We start from the raw sequence: 18609 nt of genomic DNA, 5'->3' as shown, positions 1-18609 counted from the left end.
GTTCCTAGAGATGTTCTTCTGGACTGATTGCAGTCATGGCTTGTTGTCTGTGTCAGTGAAATGTAGCTTCTTGAAGCCTGTGCGGATGTGAACGTACACCAGGGGTGAATGAAGCAAATATTTAACGTCTTTAGCATGTGTTTAGGGGGCACCTGGTTCAAATCATTCACAGGCTCTTAGCGTCTGAGTTGCTGTATGCTAGTGTATGTTTCTCTAAATTTCTGTGCATGTAAAACATGCTTTGAACCACTTTTGTCAACTTTTTGTAAAAACAGCACAAAAAGTAGGACTATTTCCCTGCTGCAAATCACTTAAACAGTTTTAAACACTCTTCAAGTCTTTTTTACCCACCCTACCCCCCTTATCCTGCATCATTTTAAGCTTTTTTTTTTACAGCATTTCCAACTGAGCTGTGTTTCTTTTGACGGTGTACTTGTATGTCGTCTTTTACGACTGAAAAAAGAAAGTAAAAAAAAAAAACAGGACTGTAAAACGGAGCTGTGGTTCGGGGGTAGGTTGCGTTGTTGATGCTTAAGGCATTACCTCATTCCCAGGCTGCACTCGCAGACGATTGGTCTGGTTTGCGTTTGCTTCTCGGTCACCTCCTTATCTGAGCAGCCACCCTAATTTGCGGAGATCCTTTGACATGTGAACTTTAAAGCCCTTTTGTTATACCAGTCCTTTCTGCACATGCTCTGACAGGAACTGGTGACTTCACTGCTGTTTTTAACGAAAATCTGCTCTCTCCCTCCCTCTCTCTCTCTCCCTCCCTCTCTCTCTCTCTCTCTCTCTCTCTCTTCCTGTCCTCCCAGACAGCCCGACGGCCGCTCTCCTCTCGCTTCACTCCCTGCTTATCAGCCTGGATAGAGGCAAATTAGTGGCGACTCAGTTGCTGGGGAGGAGTGTGTGGCGTGCCTGTTCCTTGCGTCATTTGCTTGTGCCACCCCATCTGGGCCCACGTCTACGTGTGTGGGGCAGTGAGGGGTGTGGTCAGCCAGCCCTGCATCCTCAGCATTCTGAAATTGGACAAAACTACCTGGAAAACTGGGTCTCCATCACGTTCGACTCAGACAGCTGCTTCTTTTCATTGCTCTTTCATCCTCTCTCATGTCAGGGAGAGAGAAGACCCTTTTTGGTGGTTATTTCTGCACTGAAGTTTATTGACTCCTGTCGTTAGGAACCTGCGACTCAGCCATGTCAGAGAGTGTGGTGAGGAAAATTCAGCCTTTCACGATCGGGACCAGGCTGTCTGTCCCCACCGCACCCAAATGCCCCGATTTGATGGCCGCCTTCTTACCAAGCCGGGTGCTGGACACCTGTAAGGCAGGGACCAGCACCGACCAGGTGTCCTTTGGCACCGACTGTCCTCAGGTGCACGTCGCCCAGGTGGCTGAGGAGGAGAGCGTGCAGGAGGAGGTGCCCACAGATGATGGCCTCAGCAGTGGAGCGCTACCACAAAGCAGTGCATCACGGTCCATCAAGAAGATACACATCTCTGGGAGCACTAAACCCACTGGGGATGCGGACGTCCAGTCCAAGCAGTGTCCTACAGCAGAGACCTCCGGCCCTGAGGACAGCTACGAGGGAGTCTGCAGCCTCTTACCCAAGATCACAGAGGCCAGCTGTGAGAATAGATCAGATCCCCCCTTTAAGGTACGACCTATATCAATCATTAATATTTTTGTTTAATACCATATCTCATTGACATTATGCATGTATTAACAAAACGGACGTTACAATTAACAGGTTTTTGTTGTTGCGTAAAAGAAGCCTCATGTAAGTTGATTTTTTTTTTCAGTTTGCAATAATGACAACTGCAAACTTTACTAAGCCCTGTACATGATTGCATTTTATTTAATGATGAGGCCTCTGCTTTCCTTGTGCTTCCTGCGCACTTACACTGACCACAGAGATGAATGATATACAAAGGCAAAAAGATACCTTTTGGATGGCGTAACGTGGTATTCCCTGTACACTGGCGTCCTGCTCGCCGAGTGATGTCTTATGGAAACAATGACTGGAAGCAGAAGGAAACAAGCTGAGGAAAATGGTTTTCTTTTCAAAACGCCGCTCGCTCCTGCCCAGTTCCCAGGTAGCACAGCTTTACGTGGCTGACGTCTTGACGCATCCGAACGGGCAACGCACATGGAGCCAATTAATTTGTTATTTCTTTTAAATGATCTCTAGTAAGAATGGCTAAACGTAAACAGGACGTTCTCCGGTGAGAGCCCGGCCTTTAATCACTTTCACATGAAGAGCGGCTCTGCCGCCGTTTCCTACTGACACGCTCCCGAAACATGCCGGCTGTGTTGTGGCAACCATCTGCTTGCACATACACAGTACTGTGCAAAAGTCTTAGGCAGTCAAAGGAAATGATTGTTTAAAAGATCCTCACGTTGGTGTAAAAATATGATTTTATGTCTCTCAAATAGTTTTAAGTAAGCCATTTTAAAACTTCACTCTAGTATTTGCAGAAAGCATCCAATAAACTTATATAGTTTTACCAGCCCATGTTCAGAACATCTCAATGAGTCATTTGACAAAGTAAATTAAATAATGAAGTGAGCCAGTGGAGAAATTTAACAAATACATGGAAAGGCTGTGATGTGAAGCGGTGTTCATCTCACTATCCAACAAGATACCAGAAACTTTTTGCAGAACAGAAGAAATTTTTGTTAATTTTTATTATGTTACTGTTCATCTGCATGTCTTCTAATGGTAAATAGTTTTTTTTTCCTGAACAAATATACACCTACTACCCATACAAAAATCTTTAAACATTTTCTTTGATTGCCTAACACCTTTTCTTAGTATTGTGTATTGTTCAGAGTAAAATTTCACTTCTAATTTATTTATTTCTGCTGATAACTTTCAAAGGCGAAATCTTCTATAACTTCCATAACATGTTAACCAGATGGCTGACACAGTGAAACAGAATAACAAGAACAATACGAACAGCAACAACAACAATAACAGCAATAACAACAACAGCAACAACAACAATAATAACAGCAACAACAACAATAGCAACAAACAACAATAACAACAACAACAATAAAAATAATAATAACAATAATATATTGCAAAAGCTGAAAACAGAGTAATGATATTTTGTGTGACTGTGTAAAACAGATTAATTTGCTATATTTTTAGATACCATCCAATCTATGTGAAAAATGTATGTTATTTTTATGTTATGTTATGAGAAGTAGTAGGACCCTGGAACAGCAGTAGGCATGCGTTATGGATTTTGGGAATTACTACAGTCTTTAAATTGTCACCACGAAGGATGACATCATTTTCATATTTTGTTCTCTATGTATACTCATTGGCTGTTGAGACTGCCAGGGCATTACATCAGGTTGGATGTCCTAGGGTTAATTCTTCACAAGCTATCCTGTTGCTCCCCAAAGCTACTAGAGTTAAACATTGTGTGCAGCTGTCTGCTCTGAAGAATGAGGCACTCTCAGAATGAAGCTGTGTAACATTATCTACAGTACTTTGGGTTCATGTCACGGAGGATGTCATTTCCACCAGCACCAGACCTCACAGGAATGCCAACTTGCATTTTGTAGCGTACCTAACAAAACTGAAATATGCATGTCTAGATCAATGCATATAGTTTTCTCTATAAAACAAATATTTATATACCTTGTTTAATATTGCAGGGTCTCCTTAGGAAGAATGCCGATTCAGAGCCAGAGAAGAGTCAGAGTCCACCTGTCAGTGGATTACAATGTCTTGGTGTTAGAATAACATCCACCGATCAGGTATTCATTTACAATTTTTCAAAATAAACATTAACATCATTCTGAAATATTTATGGTAATTACTTATGCTATAGGTATCATTTTAAGCATTATTGTGTAGCCTATTCCTCTAACAAGTGAAATATAATCAACTGCTTTGGCAAGGACAAATGTGTTACATTATATACAGATTTTGAAAGTTAAAATGCACAGGGAATATAGAATGCAGTAAATTTTTGTTTTATTGTAGTTTGCATGTTTGCTGAAAAAATGGGTGCAAAACTATTTGATAGCATTAGGTCTTTTTAGGTTTCGTCTTAAAATAACAGTCCTAAAACTGCACCCAAGTACAGATCATTTATTTTATACAATTTAATATAATAAATCAGCCAGCAGATGGTGCAGTGGTTAAAGATGTTTAAGTTACTAGCTGCCAAGTACTTATTGTAAATGGGTAAATATCCAGCTATATAAATGCATAAAACTGTGAGTCCCTTTGCAGAAATGTGTTAGCTAAACAGTGAAGTAATAAAGTACTTTTTAAAAGTAATGCTTACTGCGGAATATTATAGGGTATTAGCGGATCTTGGCATGCTATAATATAAAACTGTTATTGCCACATGAGGTAATTTGTGTCTCATTGAATGTTGGTTTGGTATGACGTTTGCGATTGAATTTGTGTGTGTGTGTGTGTGTGCGTGTGTGTTTCAGGTCCCCACAAAGATCTGGAAATGCAATCAAAAAACTAAAAATGCCAAACGTCTCGTATTTTGTATGATTGCTTAGGGTTAAGGTCGTCATGTTGGGATTACAGTTTTCCCCACAGAAATGAATGGAGAGTCGCCACAAAGATATCATTACAAACCTGTGGGTGTGTGTGTGTGCGCTCGCGCATACCGAGCACTATGTATCGGCATGCGAGATTTGCTTACAGTAGGTAACAGGGTGGATTAAAAAAATCTGCCCCATCTGGTGACCAATTTGTTGGTCTAAATCCCAGCAATGCAGTTTAATCAGAAATCCTGGGAAATCACAATTATATCTTCCACTATTAAGACATCTTATCAGTTACTGCCACAGTTTAAATGTATCCACTACTTGAATTACTTGACTCTTACTTACATGGGAAGTTTATGTTGCTACACAATAAATGCATTGTTCATGTTTAGGAAATTACATTAGCGCCAAATGCAAAAACAGACTGTTTACGAAAACCCAAATAATGCACGAAGTTATCATGTTTGGGCAACTGGTTCAGTTCATTAAATTTTTGTCTTCACGATCCCACAAGAGATTCAAGACTCTTTCTCTATTTCCCCTGAGGCAGAAATCTACTGTATATCGCGCTATGAATCATATGCAAAACAGCCTGAATTCAGTTGCACATATGATAATGGTCTCTTGGAATTTAGGAAGTGATGTCATGCTTGTGAGTGCCAAGCCAGAAGGAACAATTATTTCATGTCTCGAACAGTCACACTAGAAAAAACAGGGGTGTAGTTTTCATACTATTTTGGTGTTAAAATACTTAACCACCTATAATTTTAATATAACAAAAACGTTTACAATATTAAAGTGTATTTTTTATTGTCGTCTGTGCTCAATGATGCATGAGTCATACAGTGACATGAAATTATGTTTCTCTTGGTCATAGTGCAAAATAAATAAAATGTATTCTAGACTAATAAAACATAAGACAGTAAAATGTAGACTGGAATATGGCATAAATATATATAACTGAACTAAGCCAGGTTTTATATTTTTATACACCAGCGCGTATATACAGTACTGTATATGTATGTATATGTGTGTATATATGTGTTAAAAAGTGTGTTCTGTGTATGTCTTCAATACTCATGAATATAGCGTAAGAATCAGATAAGAGGAGGTGACGAGCCGGAAGTATTCTGCGCTAGTAGCACAGCGATTTGCAATCTTTATAAAAACAAAGTTTTGAGAGGTGGAAGCAGCGTTTAGCGGAAAATCCCGGTTCAGGATTTAAATGCTGTCCCTGCTGTGTGTGGGAGCCTCCATGTTCTCCCCATGTTGCAAAGGTTCCCTATGGGTTCTCCAGTTTCCTCCTGCAATCGAAAGACGTGTATTTTAGGAAAATTGGCAGCTCCTGTTTCCCATGATTATGTGTGCATGTGTGAGCTATGTAAGGGATAGGAACCTCATTCAGGGTATTCCCCTGTGCCTTGGGATATACTTCAAACCCATGACCCTGTAAGTGGTTGGAAGATAGATGGGTGTTTACTTATACAGCACCAAAAGGCCTGTTATACTAATGAATCAAACACTGTACAAGAAGAACAATTAAGTATACAGTACATTTCTGGATAGCTTCCCTCCTTGTTATCTAAGGAAGATTACAATTAGCTGACGGCATTTTTGTGGAGCAGCAACTGCACGTCTCTCTCCTCGATAGCATAAATGCGCTATTAACAACTTGTTAGCATAGATTTAGCCTTCTCTCCCTAGAAGGTGATAGTTGTAGGTCTGGCCTTTCCACCAGCTAAAAGACACAGCAACTTTAGAGCTGGATGACCAACCACATTAGTAACTACGGACCCACATTTTTTCTGCCTATACCGATAGAGATTCACAAAAGCTCGTTTTATTTTAATATAATAAATGTATAAATATTATATGCATATTTATACTTTATATATTATTATTATGTTTTTTTTGTTTGTTTATGAGGCATTTGCAGTTCAATCTGAATATCTTCCAACAAGGATACGCAGGTAGCTAATGCTTAAAATATCCCACATTTTTTCTCCCACTGGCAACAGCGTCACTTCATAGCGATAGCAGCCCCTCACGTATCACAAGCTGTAGTGAGTACGCAAAACAGCCCAAGCTATAACGACTCCAAAATCATCCATTGCCTTTTTCATATTACACGCGCTGTCTTGCACAATTACGTGCAATTTGTTTAGTGGGATTTTCCGCTAAACGCTGCTTCCACCTCTCAAATTTTTTTTTTTTACAAATATTACAAATCGGCGTGCTACAAGTTGCTGGTAAAAGCATAACGTATGCGCATGACGTCACAGCAGACGGAGGTCACTGCGCTCACACCTTCTCAATGCGTTAGCGTCCAGCTTGAATGCTGCAAAATACGCATCTAAAACGTGAATGAGCTGTCGTGCGATTGATTGCACAAATTGATTTAACAAGATATAGGAGCTATCTTTTTATGGACTGCCGAAAACTAAATAAGTAAATATCGGACGTGGATGGGTCACATACGGCTGATACCCCATCTGTCTGATAGGTGTGGATCGGTGCCGATACTGATCTGAATATCGAATTGGGGCACTTCTTTTCCCAACTGAGAACGCTGACTTTTCGGTATTTACCATGCTCTCTTTCAGGCATCTCAGTGCAGATGCACATGTTGTGCTTCTTTCAATTATACTGATACATGATAATAGTACATACTTTTTGTGGTACTCTGTATCCATGAATGACAAAACTAAATTTAATGCAAAGAATGGAACATTCTGAGAAATTTTGCCGTTTAATGTGTCCATATTAACATAGATAAAAGAGTATGATAATCCGGTTATAAAATAAAGCAGCCAAGTTGTGTTATGTTTATGCTAATGAATCCCAATCCCAGTGTGATGGTAGATTTCTTAACTTAAGGTGGGTGTTCAGATTATGTCAGTGTGGCTTGATAAAAAATTACAAGCAGACAGTAAAAGAATCATCCTCCTCATATCAGAAAACAGTCACTAAATAGGTAACACTCTAAACATAAGGCTATGCATAGTGCAGTAAAGTGATTCAGTGAAAATATATGAAGGTACCTTACATCTATGTGTTTATGAATGTGATTATTTTGTCACTAAGCTCCTAGGAATCTGCCATCATCACTCAGGTTCCTGTGTGGCTGTGGTGGGTTCTGTGTTCCTGTCATTATGTTTTGCTCCAGCTTTATGTTTTTGGTTACTTGTTCTCCCCTTTGGTGCATGATCGCCGTGCCTTTCTGGGAGGGCCGATTCCCCTGCAGCCATTTGTCTCCTGACTTGCTTTAATACTCCCATTTCTAGCAGGGCAGTTGGAAGACCCATGACCTGTGTCTGAGACCAGCTCTCTGCCTGCAAAGCAGAGCACAGGCCGCACTAGAGCGCCAGCACTCCTCTCTGTTCTCTCATCTGTTCCAGGATGAGGCCCCTCCCACAATGACATAAGTCCTTAGTATGAGTTGGCAGTAGGCAAGCAACAAGCCACAGTCTTCCACTCGGTTCCTTATCCACTTAGTTTAACAAGGACCTTAGTCAGCAACGACTTCATCAGAAGTCTATTGCTCATTTTCCCACACGTGCATGTGTTTTATTTAACTTTAGATCACTATTAAATATTTTTTTAATATTTATTTTTCTTTTTTACATCAGAATGCCAGAGTTCCCAGAAAATAGGGCTTTGTACATTCTGTGCACCAGATTTTCAGCAGAAATGAACAATATTGCCTGCAAATACTGTGATTGTGCCAATCATTATGAACTTCAAACTGTAACTTTCTCATTACAGAATCTGAAGCCAAGTAAGTTATTACTGATCTTCCTCTGACCTTCTCCCCTGTCTTGTGTGATTGAAAATGTTGTGTAATAAAAATCAGGGTTTGAAACATTTATATACATAATAACCGCAGAATGCATTAAATAAATGTTTCAAATTTGTGACAGTGTCAAACAAAGGAGCATTTCATGCTGAGGTTTTGGAAACCACATGTCCGTCTTGATTCAGTTTCCTCACACATGTCCTGTCCTATTTAACATTCGTCAGGCAGCTGCCAAGACTATAGTGACATTTCCCACCTGCATTTTACGTAATTTTAAGAATTATTTCTGGTCTTGAGTAGTTGTTAGACACAGAACAATATTTTATCGTGTTGTGTATTTTTATTTTGTTGCCTTTTATTGCAGTTTTAGCTTTTCTCTGTCCAGGGCCCTGTTAATGTTCCAAACAAATGCAAGTGAAATAGCCAATCAAAACACGGCAAAACAAAACGGGCAAATAAGTGGCCAGTCTGGAACCGTGCATAACTTGGAATTCCATTTGTGGATTCTTTTTGTGCACTAATGCGAGCTCCGTGAGTTAATTATGTTTTAAAATGAAAAGAAATCATCAGCAATGCTGTTTGTCGAGATTCAGAAGAACAGCCTACAGAAATTTGAACTCCCAGCAGGACAGGAATAGTGAAGACAAGACAACGATACAAGGAAAATTTCAGCGAGGTTATCCGAAATACTGTCCACAGCTAGGCTATGTTGGAGCTGCGGAAATACAATGCTAGCAGAACAATTCCAGTATCTAAATGAACATTAGTGCAGCCTGATTTTTTCATTAAGAGTACAACTCATATTCAAAGCTAGACATGTTTGATAATGTTACCTGCACACATGCACTGTAGACTAGTAGAGGTACAGTATATTGACTAACAGCATCGTAAGAATGTAGTGCTGCCCCATGCTGAGCAATTATGAAAACCAGCAGTGAAATAAACAAGCAGTTATATTAGAATGTCTGCATTTTGGCATGACCTTGTAATCATTATCAGAGTTTTAATGATCGATGTACATGACGTAACCCATGGGTTCCCAAACGTTTCAGCCCACGATCCTCAAAATAACAGTTTCGTCATGTCTGAATAACATAATCTAAGAGACGCTCATTTACATACTAAAATAAACATGTACAATAGTTCTCTACTATTGATTATAGTCGCATATCTGCATTAATGCGCAGAAGAGATCGCCGGGGTTCTCGCTTCGGCCCAAATTAGCACGGAAACTTGATACCAATTACAACCGACTTAATCAAACCATTCAGTTAGTGCCATTTCACGGGGAATGGTTGTCTGGCTTCTGATCTTAGAGCCATTTGCCAAATAGGATTTAGATTTAGTTTTTTTGTTCATGGACATTAAACTTTTGTTTTGTGAACAGTGTGATAAACTGAGAAAAAGGTGCTAACCTTTTCTTTTCAAAATGTAGTTTCAGCTTACCTACTCAAAATTCACAATTCGGTACAAACCTTGAAAATAGTTTTGAAATTAGTTATTAGTAAAACTGTAAATACAAACACAGAAACTGTTGTAAATCAAAGGCAATGCATTTGTTGATGCGTCTGAATAACAAAACCTCATACATGCTTATTTGCACATTGTCAAAATTAAGTTAAATTTAAAATATAAAATCACAACAGTCATAATGAATTACATTTCTTGTTCTCTAATACCAAGTATGATTGCAAATCTGTACTGAATTCCCTGGGGAAAAACATCTTAGATGCCACAGGGAGACTAACGTACAGAGGCGGGTTCTGTGTTGCTCTGGTCATACATACGCTCAGATGATTTCCTCTCAAATTATTGAGCATGTGGTTCTGTTTTCAGCAACATATTGAAGTTTGGTATAACGGTGCTGACAGACAGTCTTTGGTCTTATCATGTACTCTCTCCAATGTGATTACAATTTTGCGGTACATATTGAATTGGCAAACAAATATCAACGTAATATTGAATTGGGAGGTCTCTGTCAATTCCCATCACTATTTTTAATGTTTTAAAGTTTTTTTCACATATGCTGGAAATCATCTTGCAATCCCCCCCCCCCACCCACTGGTGCCTCGCAACCCCCACTTAGGGAGCCACTGACATAACCTAGGGAATCATATACTGCCAACTTGACCTTTTATAAGTATTTCAAGTACTTGTACAAACTAGCATATTGAGTTTTCACTTAGTTGTAAATTAAGCTAAATCGACTAGTACACCAAAATATGTGTATAAATGAATGTTGAGTGGTATTTTACAACTCAAGAACTGAATCCAGATCTCTCAGGCCAAAAGTAACCACTCTGAGTCAAACTAAGAGAAACACTAAGATGGCGCCTTTGTTGAGCTCTGTTGAAACTGTCACTTTCCGACATACTACTGTTACCTTGCTTGAATGAATAAAGACAGACTGCAGAGTTACAGTATTAATGATCCTCGCACTCCCAGGTTCTCATAATGATTCCGGTTTATGTAATGCAAAGTGTGGCCAAATGAACATTCAGCGTGGAGCTACATCTCCTAAAACTCTGCTGCGTTGCTTACTTTGTTTTAGTTAAGTCTTCAGTGATTCTGGGTGACTTTTTCTGTTACTAAGGGTCAGCAGTAGTGCCTGTTCGCAAAGTGAAGAAGTGAAAGTACTAAAATGTAAATGATGTAAAAATGATGTTCCTGTTTTCAGAGAGATGAGACAGGTCAGCTAAAAGGGTTTGTTTTCTGGACATGTGTGACCCAGAGTTATCCTGCTAAATTATCCCAGAACAGTGGTCCAGTTTTTGACTCCTCTGCCGTGGGAGTGCCGAGTCGCTCAGCAGGCTGAGCCTTTGTCTCTGTGATCAATAGGTCGCTAGTTTGAGCCCCAGCCTCAGCAGAATAGTTCCATGTCTGTGAGCCCGTCAGCAAGGCCCTTAACCCCCAGCTCCCTGGATGCTGAGCAGTGGCGCCCCCTTCACTGTGAAGCCCAAGCTTCCTCTCACCTGAATGTAGGGCAAGATGGTGCAACGATATTTTCCCCATGGGGATTAGTAAAGTCTATTCTAACTGACATACTGTAGTTGGTTCCACTGTATTTCAAAGGCAACTCCAGAAACTGGAACCTCAGTAACTCAGTTGTCTCTTCTTGTTTTTTTCCTTTTTCCCTTCACCAGATACCTGAATTGAGGTTTTCAATGGTTCTCATAAAGTAAATGAAGTGGAATGAACTGGAAGCGGCTCAGAATCTCTTTCAGCTGTGCAAAGTCTTGTTTAACGTCATTGTTCTTTTTGTATTAATATGGTGTTGCTGCTCTGAATAATAGGCCTTCCTGACTCCATAGTATTAAAGATTTTGTTTTATGTATTTTACTATTATAGAAATAATTATCAGAATGTAATAGGGGATTTAATGGGACTGTGTCTCAGTGGGCTAGACCTCTGTGCCTATGATCCGAAAGTCACTGGTTCAAGTCCTGTCCTCAGAAGAATAGTCACGTTTCCACTGGGCCCTTGTGCAAGGCCCTAGATAAATGGCTGACCCTGCACTCATATCCCTGTGTATATGTCTCAAAGGAGAGCAAGAAGGGATATGTGAAAAGAAGCATTCTGATGCACTTGTGCAAATGGCAAATAAAGCATAATCTCATTTTTTAGTATTATTATTATTTTGTTAATAAAAATAATAGACGAATAACTGCTATTATTGCTACTATTACATAATTTGTTTAGTAACCATTGCCTGCTGAGACATACTGTAAATAAGTTCAGAACAGATTTGTTAAGGTGTTCATTTTCTGTGACCAGATTCAGATGAGCCTTGAGGTTCAAAAGGTTGAGGTGGTTTGTTCTCTTCTCTATGGCCACTGGCTTGTTGCCTTGCTTCTAGAGAGCGGAATGGGAATCAAAAGTGAACTTATCTTGTAAACTGGGCCCAACTGCTTAATCCTCTAATCTTCTATCTTCCAACCTCTTATTGTGGTGGGATTTAAACCCTTAACCCCGGAGGTTTGAAGCAACAGTGCCATCACTACTGTAATTTACCTTTCCTTGAATTTAACTTTTAATATAATTTTGCTGGTGATATGAAATGTAATAATACACATTCAGTATGTGTACATTTGCGTAGAAGGAAATACCAATTGTTAATTTTTTTTTCTGTGTTGATCTTCGGACAGGGACTTTTGCTGAGAAGTCGATCTCCCACCAGACAGCTCGAGAACAAGAATGACTCTGTCTGCAGTAATACAGGAGTGGGCCTTATGCAGAATGATTGTTCCATCACTCAGCGTAACACCTTCTTCAACAGAGAGGTTCTGCAGGTATGGATAACCATTTTTCATGGCATATACTTTTTTTGTTTGCATGGCAAATACAGTCAAAGGTTCATCTAGTTTTTAGTCAATGAACGTAGATTCAGAATGTTTGATTTTAAATAGAATATGGTAATATTATTATATTTGATGATCAGTGTTAACACACCACAGCAATGGAATGTGTCCTCTGCATTTAACCCATATATGACATAGCAGGGGGCAGCTAATTCAGCGCCCGGGGAGCAGTGATTGGGGGCAGTACCTTGCTGGTTAGGGATTCGAACCAGCAATCTTTCAAGTACAAGTGCACTTCCCTAACCATTAAGCCACCACTGCCCACAAACAAAGGGGTTTTCCCCACAGGGAAAACCTTCTGGACAAACACTAAAAAGCAAAAAAAAATATATATATGCTTCTCATATTATATATATATAATATGACATGCACAAGAGTAGTTCTATTGGTTTTTGTTATTGTGTTTTCTAGATAATTCCTTTAGTCCATTTACTAAATAGTATATGTATTTGAACATCTGTGAAACTTCACGAATGCTTTAGAACTCTGTAATTGAGCAGTAAAGCTGAACTTGTAATGAAAGATGAGTATTAATTTTCTGCATGTAGCTGGCAGAACCTCCATGGCTGTTACGCCGTTTTCTTGGCAGTCAGAAATAATTATTTACAGTTGTGAGAGGATGAGCAGGACGAGGCCTAACCTCAGAGTTTCGGGTGAAGCAGAACAGGCCGGCGGGCCCTTGGTGATGAGTCGTTATGCTTCACATGCACCTTGAAGTGTCTGACACCATGAAGCGGGGAGCCGGTCTGGTAGAGATGGTGACGGATGTGGAACTCACTCAAGAATAACAGTAATGTGGGGAAACAGGCCTGTGTCCCTTTGACCCTGGGGAACACAACGGTGTTTTTGTCAGCACTGGCGTGCTAACGGGCTCGGGGTGTGGGTGGTAAGGGGAATGGCTACAAGAGGAACAATTATTCGGAGATGAGATCATTGTTTGGCTCTGTTGCTTCATGCCTTTGGCCTGTGGAAATCAGCCTTAGCGGTACAAAGCTAGCGCTGTTTTGTGGTGGTGCTGACGCTGAGAGATAGCACAAGGTCCTTTCTCAGTGTGTTTAGGACGGATAGTTGCAGGCTGGAATGGGTGTTGCTCATCTCCCTCATGTGGGGGAATTGTATAGGAGCAAATACTTATCGGTAGTAAGGGGTATAGCAAAAGGCTACATGCCTACCAGCTCACAGGGAATGTTTGCAGAACTTTAGCTAACGTTATGTGAAAGTCTTCTCAAAGTTGGCAGAGAAGGTTCTTGCTGTTAGGTCAATGGAACAAAGGCTCTGTCAATGTCAGCATGATGATTACTACCTAAAATTGCATTTAATGCAATTAATGCTGAAAAGTATTGTTTTATAATAAAATTCTATCTCATAAATGCCCTGTATGTGTATGATTTGAACACAACATCCATCAGTGAGCCCAAAACCTTTAATGTGTAAGGCAACAGTGTTACCCACTGCCCTACCATGCCTTTTGTTCGTTTTTATGTTATTAGTCTTAGTTGTAGTAGTGGTTGTAGTCATGGGGTGCTGTTCTGAGCACCTAAGGAATGCTTTACACAACACTCCATCCGATGCTTGGCGTTCTGCTTAGGGTATGGGAAGTTTCCACACCTTAATCATAACGTTCAGTAAACATTTCTAGAATGAAAAAAATGTTAGCAGAGCAGCATGACCAGCTTAATAACAACTTACAAAACACAACAAAGACAATGTACCATCTCCTTCAGTCCGTGGCTGTTTTATGCTAAAGCTTTAAGGCGTTTTATTGATAGGTTCCATGGTGAATTTCTACGTCCCCCAGTGAAAATTGAGGGTGTAAGGCTGCGCTCCATGTGACAATCTGCTTAGGGTGACACTGTGCTGAGTCATACTTTATGGAGCCCAAACCTTTGTATTATTTTGGAGAATTTTACATGTTTTACGCTACATCTGATGCGATGTGTCACTTTTAATTTCAAAAGTTTACTGACAAGATTTTGGTGCCAATTATGTAAACTTAAAATAATTATAGCTAGTCTATTTAACTTGATTGTTTTGAGGGCTTGATTGCATTTTTGCTTCAATGAGAAGCAGCAAAAACAAGCAGTTGAGTATTTCAGAGGAAATGGCAGGCATTGTACTTTGTGTTGTGATGAGATGGATTATGGAAATCCAAATGATTGAATATGTCCATCCATACATCTTTCAGTACAGGGTTGTTGATGACTGGATATGTTTTTGAGTAATTATTTTCTGTCATTTTCAAGTTTATACAAGAATTTATTCAGACCATATTGAAAACATTTTTTTTAGTACAAAGTCTATCCATCTTTCCATGTAACCATTGTTCACATTAACATTTTGAATTTGGATTCAGAAAGAAAAAAGCTTTTTCAAAATGTTAATTTGTTGCTTTATTAACAAAAACTAAATGTCAATGGTTGGATTCCCGTTTATTTACAATATTTAATAATTTGATATTTAATTTAATCTCATTTTTGTAAGTATAGGCCAGACGGAAGAAATCAAGCCAAGACAGAGTGAAAGTAACCGTCCTCAGATATTGGAAATGGACCTTTTTCAATTTGTTGCTTAGTTCCTTCTCTTTGCTCCCCCCGCCCCCGAATCGCTGGTCTTTTCATAATGTTAAATTGTTCATTTAACTTTGTTGTGGATTATATTCAGATAACCATGCAGTTAATAAAGTTTTCCTTTTAAATGATGCAATTAAGTTCTGCCGCTTGCAGTCAGATGAAAGTCAATGTATTGAGCGTGTCCCACATAAACACATCTTTTCCCTGAGGTCTTGCTGGCTCAGTGTTTCGGGAGTGAGGCTCTGGCCGTAAGCAGGCCACTAAGGCAACAGGCACACTGCACTTAGCATAAACAGACTTAGTTCCTTCAGTTGCACATAACACGTTACTGGAAAATGAAGAATAGTTGCCAGATAATTTGTTTTTAATAATTTGTATTTAAGTTTTACACTGTGTAACTGCAGTGTAATACTGATTGTGACTGGCTAGATTAGGTTATAGCCTTTCAGGACCAAATTACCTAGCAACGTTTAATATCTCTCACTGTTCCTGATCTGTTTGTCTGAAGTGTTTTATTGTTATACACATAGTTAAAATTTGTTTAGCTGATGAATTGTTTTCAGAGTGTGAACACACAAACACTGAAACGCATGATATTTTACCTCAAATAAAATAAAAGTTTGTAGCGTTCTGTTTAAAACTTAGAGGAAACTCACAATGGTCTTGTGTATCTGTGGCTGGAAAAACTGAGTACTTTGAGTACAGTGTGAAGTCAGTAACACAGGTTTTCCAAAAGCACATGACATTTTGGGCTGGGGGGGTGAAAGTCAGGGAGGATGATTGGAGTTGCCTGAAAGTAAGCTGTACTGTTTCTCAAGTGCTGGCGATTTGTCATTGACACTGATACACTATAACATACCAGACTGATTTAGCTTAAATTAACTACAAAATAGTTATGTTAGATCACTGAGAATATACAGTATGTATCTTTAACACATTACCTTTGCTAGTAAGTTTGGAAGTTTCTCTCATTTGTGGACCCTTCTTTTTCAGCAGGGGTGCAAGGTGAAGCAGTGCTTCCTAATGAATGATTTGATTGATTCAGTCAGTTAGTAGCTGCCTCTCATTGGGCTTCCCCTCATTTACAGGCCGAGCAGTGGATCGATGGGAAGCTGCAGGATTTGAAAGATGGTTATAACACCTGCTGGGCCTCTCTTCAGGACTGGGAAGAGGCATCCCAGACCCTGCAGAGAGATCTCAAGGACTTTGAGAATACACTCATACAACTCAATCAGGTGAGCTTTGTGTACTCTGTGCAGCACAGGTGCTGTAGTTCTGTTCATACAACTAGAGGTTAATGGATTAATGACAAACTAGATATTTTAGAAAACGCCAGCCTGCTACTGTAGAGCACCGAGGTTGGTGTCATCAGTGAATTAACGATTGCCTGTTTCACGTGTCTCTGTTCCACCGCCACTGAATGTTAAGCAGATGTCTACTAAAAGTATGCAGTTCAGTTCAGTCTGTGGTTCTGTGCTGCTCTGTGGTAAATGTATTTCCCAGTCCCTGTGTTTGAAGCCTCTTGTTTTGTTGGTTTTCTACCTAATAAACTCTTGGAATGACCCACACTTTCATGCTGACAACTTTTTCCTCCCTGCACTTGGATCTGGACCCAGTTCTTGTGCAACATTCATTCCTGTTATTGTCTTATAATAAGGTGAATTAATGCTGATGAGGTACTTATCTTTTTTTTACATATAAATATATTAATCCCTTTCAGTAGAGAAGCATGAATCAGTACAAATGTTTTAACATTTTTATTGTCTGATACAACATCAGAAACATTGAACTTCTCTCTATTTGAATATGTTTTATTTGTGAATAAATCACTCTTGCTGAATTTGCTCCTTTCCCTGTTGTAACCCTCAGCCTTTTCTAGTTTGACTATTAAAATGCCCGATGAGGCTCGGGAAGGGATGTTCTCAATCTGTCTGAACTCCCCGCTTCGATCAGATCTGAGATCTCTTTTCCATGCTTTTCTCCCGTGGGCCGTAACCTGCTGTTTATAGATGGGGGAGCAGCTTGTGTGTGAGCAGAACCCCAACGCCGACGTGGTGAAGAAGCAGCTTGGTCAGCTCCGAGATCACTGGCACGCCCTGAAGCAGGTGGCCACCAAGCAGGCCGTGCCATTTAACCTGCATCAGGCCAACAGAAAAGTGAACAACATGGAGGTCTGGATAAAGGAGAAGGTGACCCACATGCCCTCTTGACAGCATGTGGCCTGTCCACCTGGGTTTATATAAGATACTTTTAATGTTCTCAGACATATACCAAATACCTTTAAGATACTTTTAATGTTCTCAGACATATACCAAATACCTTTAAGATACTTTTAATGTTCTCAGACATATACCAAATACCTTTAAGATACTTTTAATGTTCTCAGACATATACCAAATACCTTATAAAAGTCTTTCTGCATTGTGATATTTGTGACCTGAAGCAAAATTGTTTTACTGCTTTTATCCATGTAGACTCTCCCATTTGTAAATGTACATATATAATATATCTTAGTTACAAACTTGGGGTAATAGCAAAGGGGAATATTGGACCTTTTACTTTTTACTTCTTTAGCATGCTTTGGAATCTGGATCTCGTACTTTTCTTTACTTTCCATCCTACGCCGAGGGTATTTCGAATCACAACGGCACCGATAAAAATGTACATTCCCAATTCATTCAGCTAGAGACCTATAAAAACATCAGTTTTATTTTCATCAGCAGGAAGAGCAGCAAACCCTGGCAGATACTTGCAGGGAAAACACTGACAATATCCAGCTGACTAGAAGAATCCTGGATCTGGAACAGGTGAGTGTTGTTTAAAAAAAAAGGAAGGAACAGGAAAGGTTTCATCATCTCCCGAGTCCCAGCTGTCGTATTTGCTTCTTGTCATGTAAACTGAGTGACTGTAGCTCTGATCCAGCAGTGGCCTCCATGTGTCTGATCTCGGGCAGTGGCCTCACAAATTATTTTGATCTCTGAAAGGATTGAACTTTTTAGTTTGTAAACTGGAAACAAGCCTGTATATATAAAGTTGGTATCAGTTTTTCCATTCGTCTTCACTTCATGAAAGCAGCTGCTAAAGTGGTAGAATATATTAATGTAATGAAAGATAAAATGGCGTTGCACAGTTATAGCAGTAAAATAGTAAAATACTAAAGTAATAATGGAGGCTTACAGTATTATTTTCCAGGCCAGGTAAGGGAGACATAATATTGATATTTTTCTCTTGGGATTAGGATGAAAAGAATGATCTGGCACCAAAACTGGAGAAATATTGGAGAACTGAGAGCAAGAACATCACTGCCAGCAGGAGGGATGTCAGTGAGATGTAAGCACCATGAATCCACCAGCAGGGAG

The 18609-nt window shown here is 39.6% G+C and overlaps 1 protein-coding gene and 1 non-coding gene across 8 annotated transcripts in view; one reads left to right on the top strand and one right to left on the bottom strand.

Annotated features, from left to right (window-relative positions):
• Positions 1 to 805: 805 nt before the first annotated feature.
• Positions 806 to 18609, top strand: part of LOC111856372 (uncharacterized) — a 50638-nt gene continuing 32834 nt past the window's right edge. For 4 of the 7 annotated variants that reach the window (XM_023836286.2, XM_023836291.2, XM_023836285.2 and 1 more), the window contains exons 1-7: positions 813 to 1653; positions 3669 to 3770; positions 12468 to 12611; positions 16339 to 16485; positions 17260 to 17439; positions 17971 to 18057; positions 18489 to 18580. In XM_023836286.2, the coding sequence (XP_023692054.2) occupies positions 1195 to 1653; positions 3669 to 3770; positions 12468 to 12611; positions 16339 to 16485; positions 17260 to 17439; positions 17971 to 18057; positions 18489 to 18580 (1211 nt within the window). In that variant the 5' untranslated portion in view covers positions 813 to 1194. Of the gene's footprint in view, positions 1654 to 3668; positions 3771 to 12467; positions 12612 to 16338; positions 16486 to 17259; positions 17440 to 17970; positions 18058 to 18488; positions 18581 to 18609 lie in introns of all 7 variants that reach the window. The other 3 variants (XM_023836284.2, XM_023836290.2, XM_023836287.2) reach the window with 3 other exon arrangements.
• On the bottom strand, positions 12952 to 13009 carry LOC111856384 (U7 small nuclear RNA). Its single transcript, XR_002841114.1, has one exon. It is a non-coding gene; the product is annotated as a U7 small nuclear RNA (small nuclear RNA).

The sequence above is a fragment of the Paramormyrops kingsleyae genome, chromosome 20, assembly GCF_048594095.1.
Source record: "Paramormyrops kingsleyae isolate MSU_618 chromosome 20, PKINGS_0.4, whole genome shotgun sequence".
Lineage (NCBI taxonomy): Eukaryota > Metazoa > Chordata > Actinopteri > Osteoglossiformes > Mormyridae > Paramormyrops > Paramormyrops kingsleyae.
This window is presented reverse-complemented; position numbering and strand designations above follow the sequence as displayed.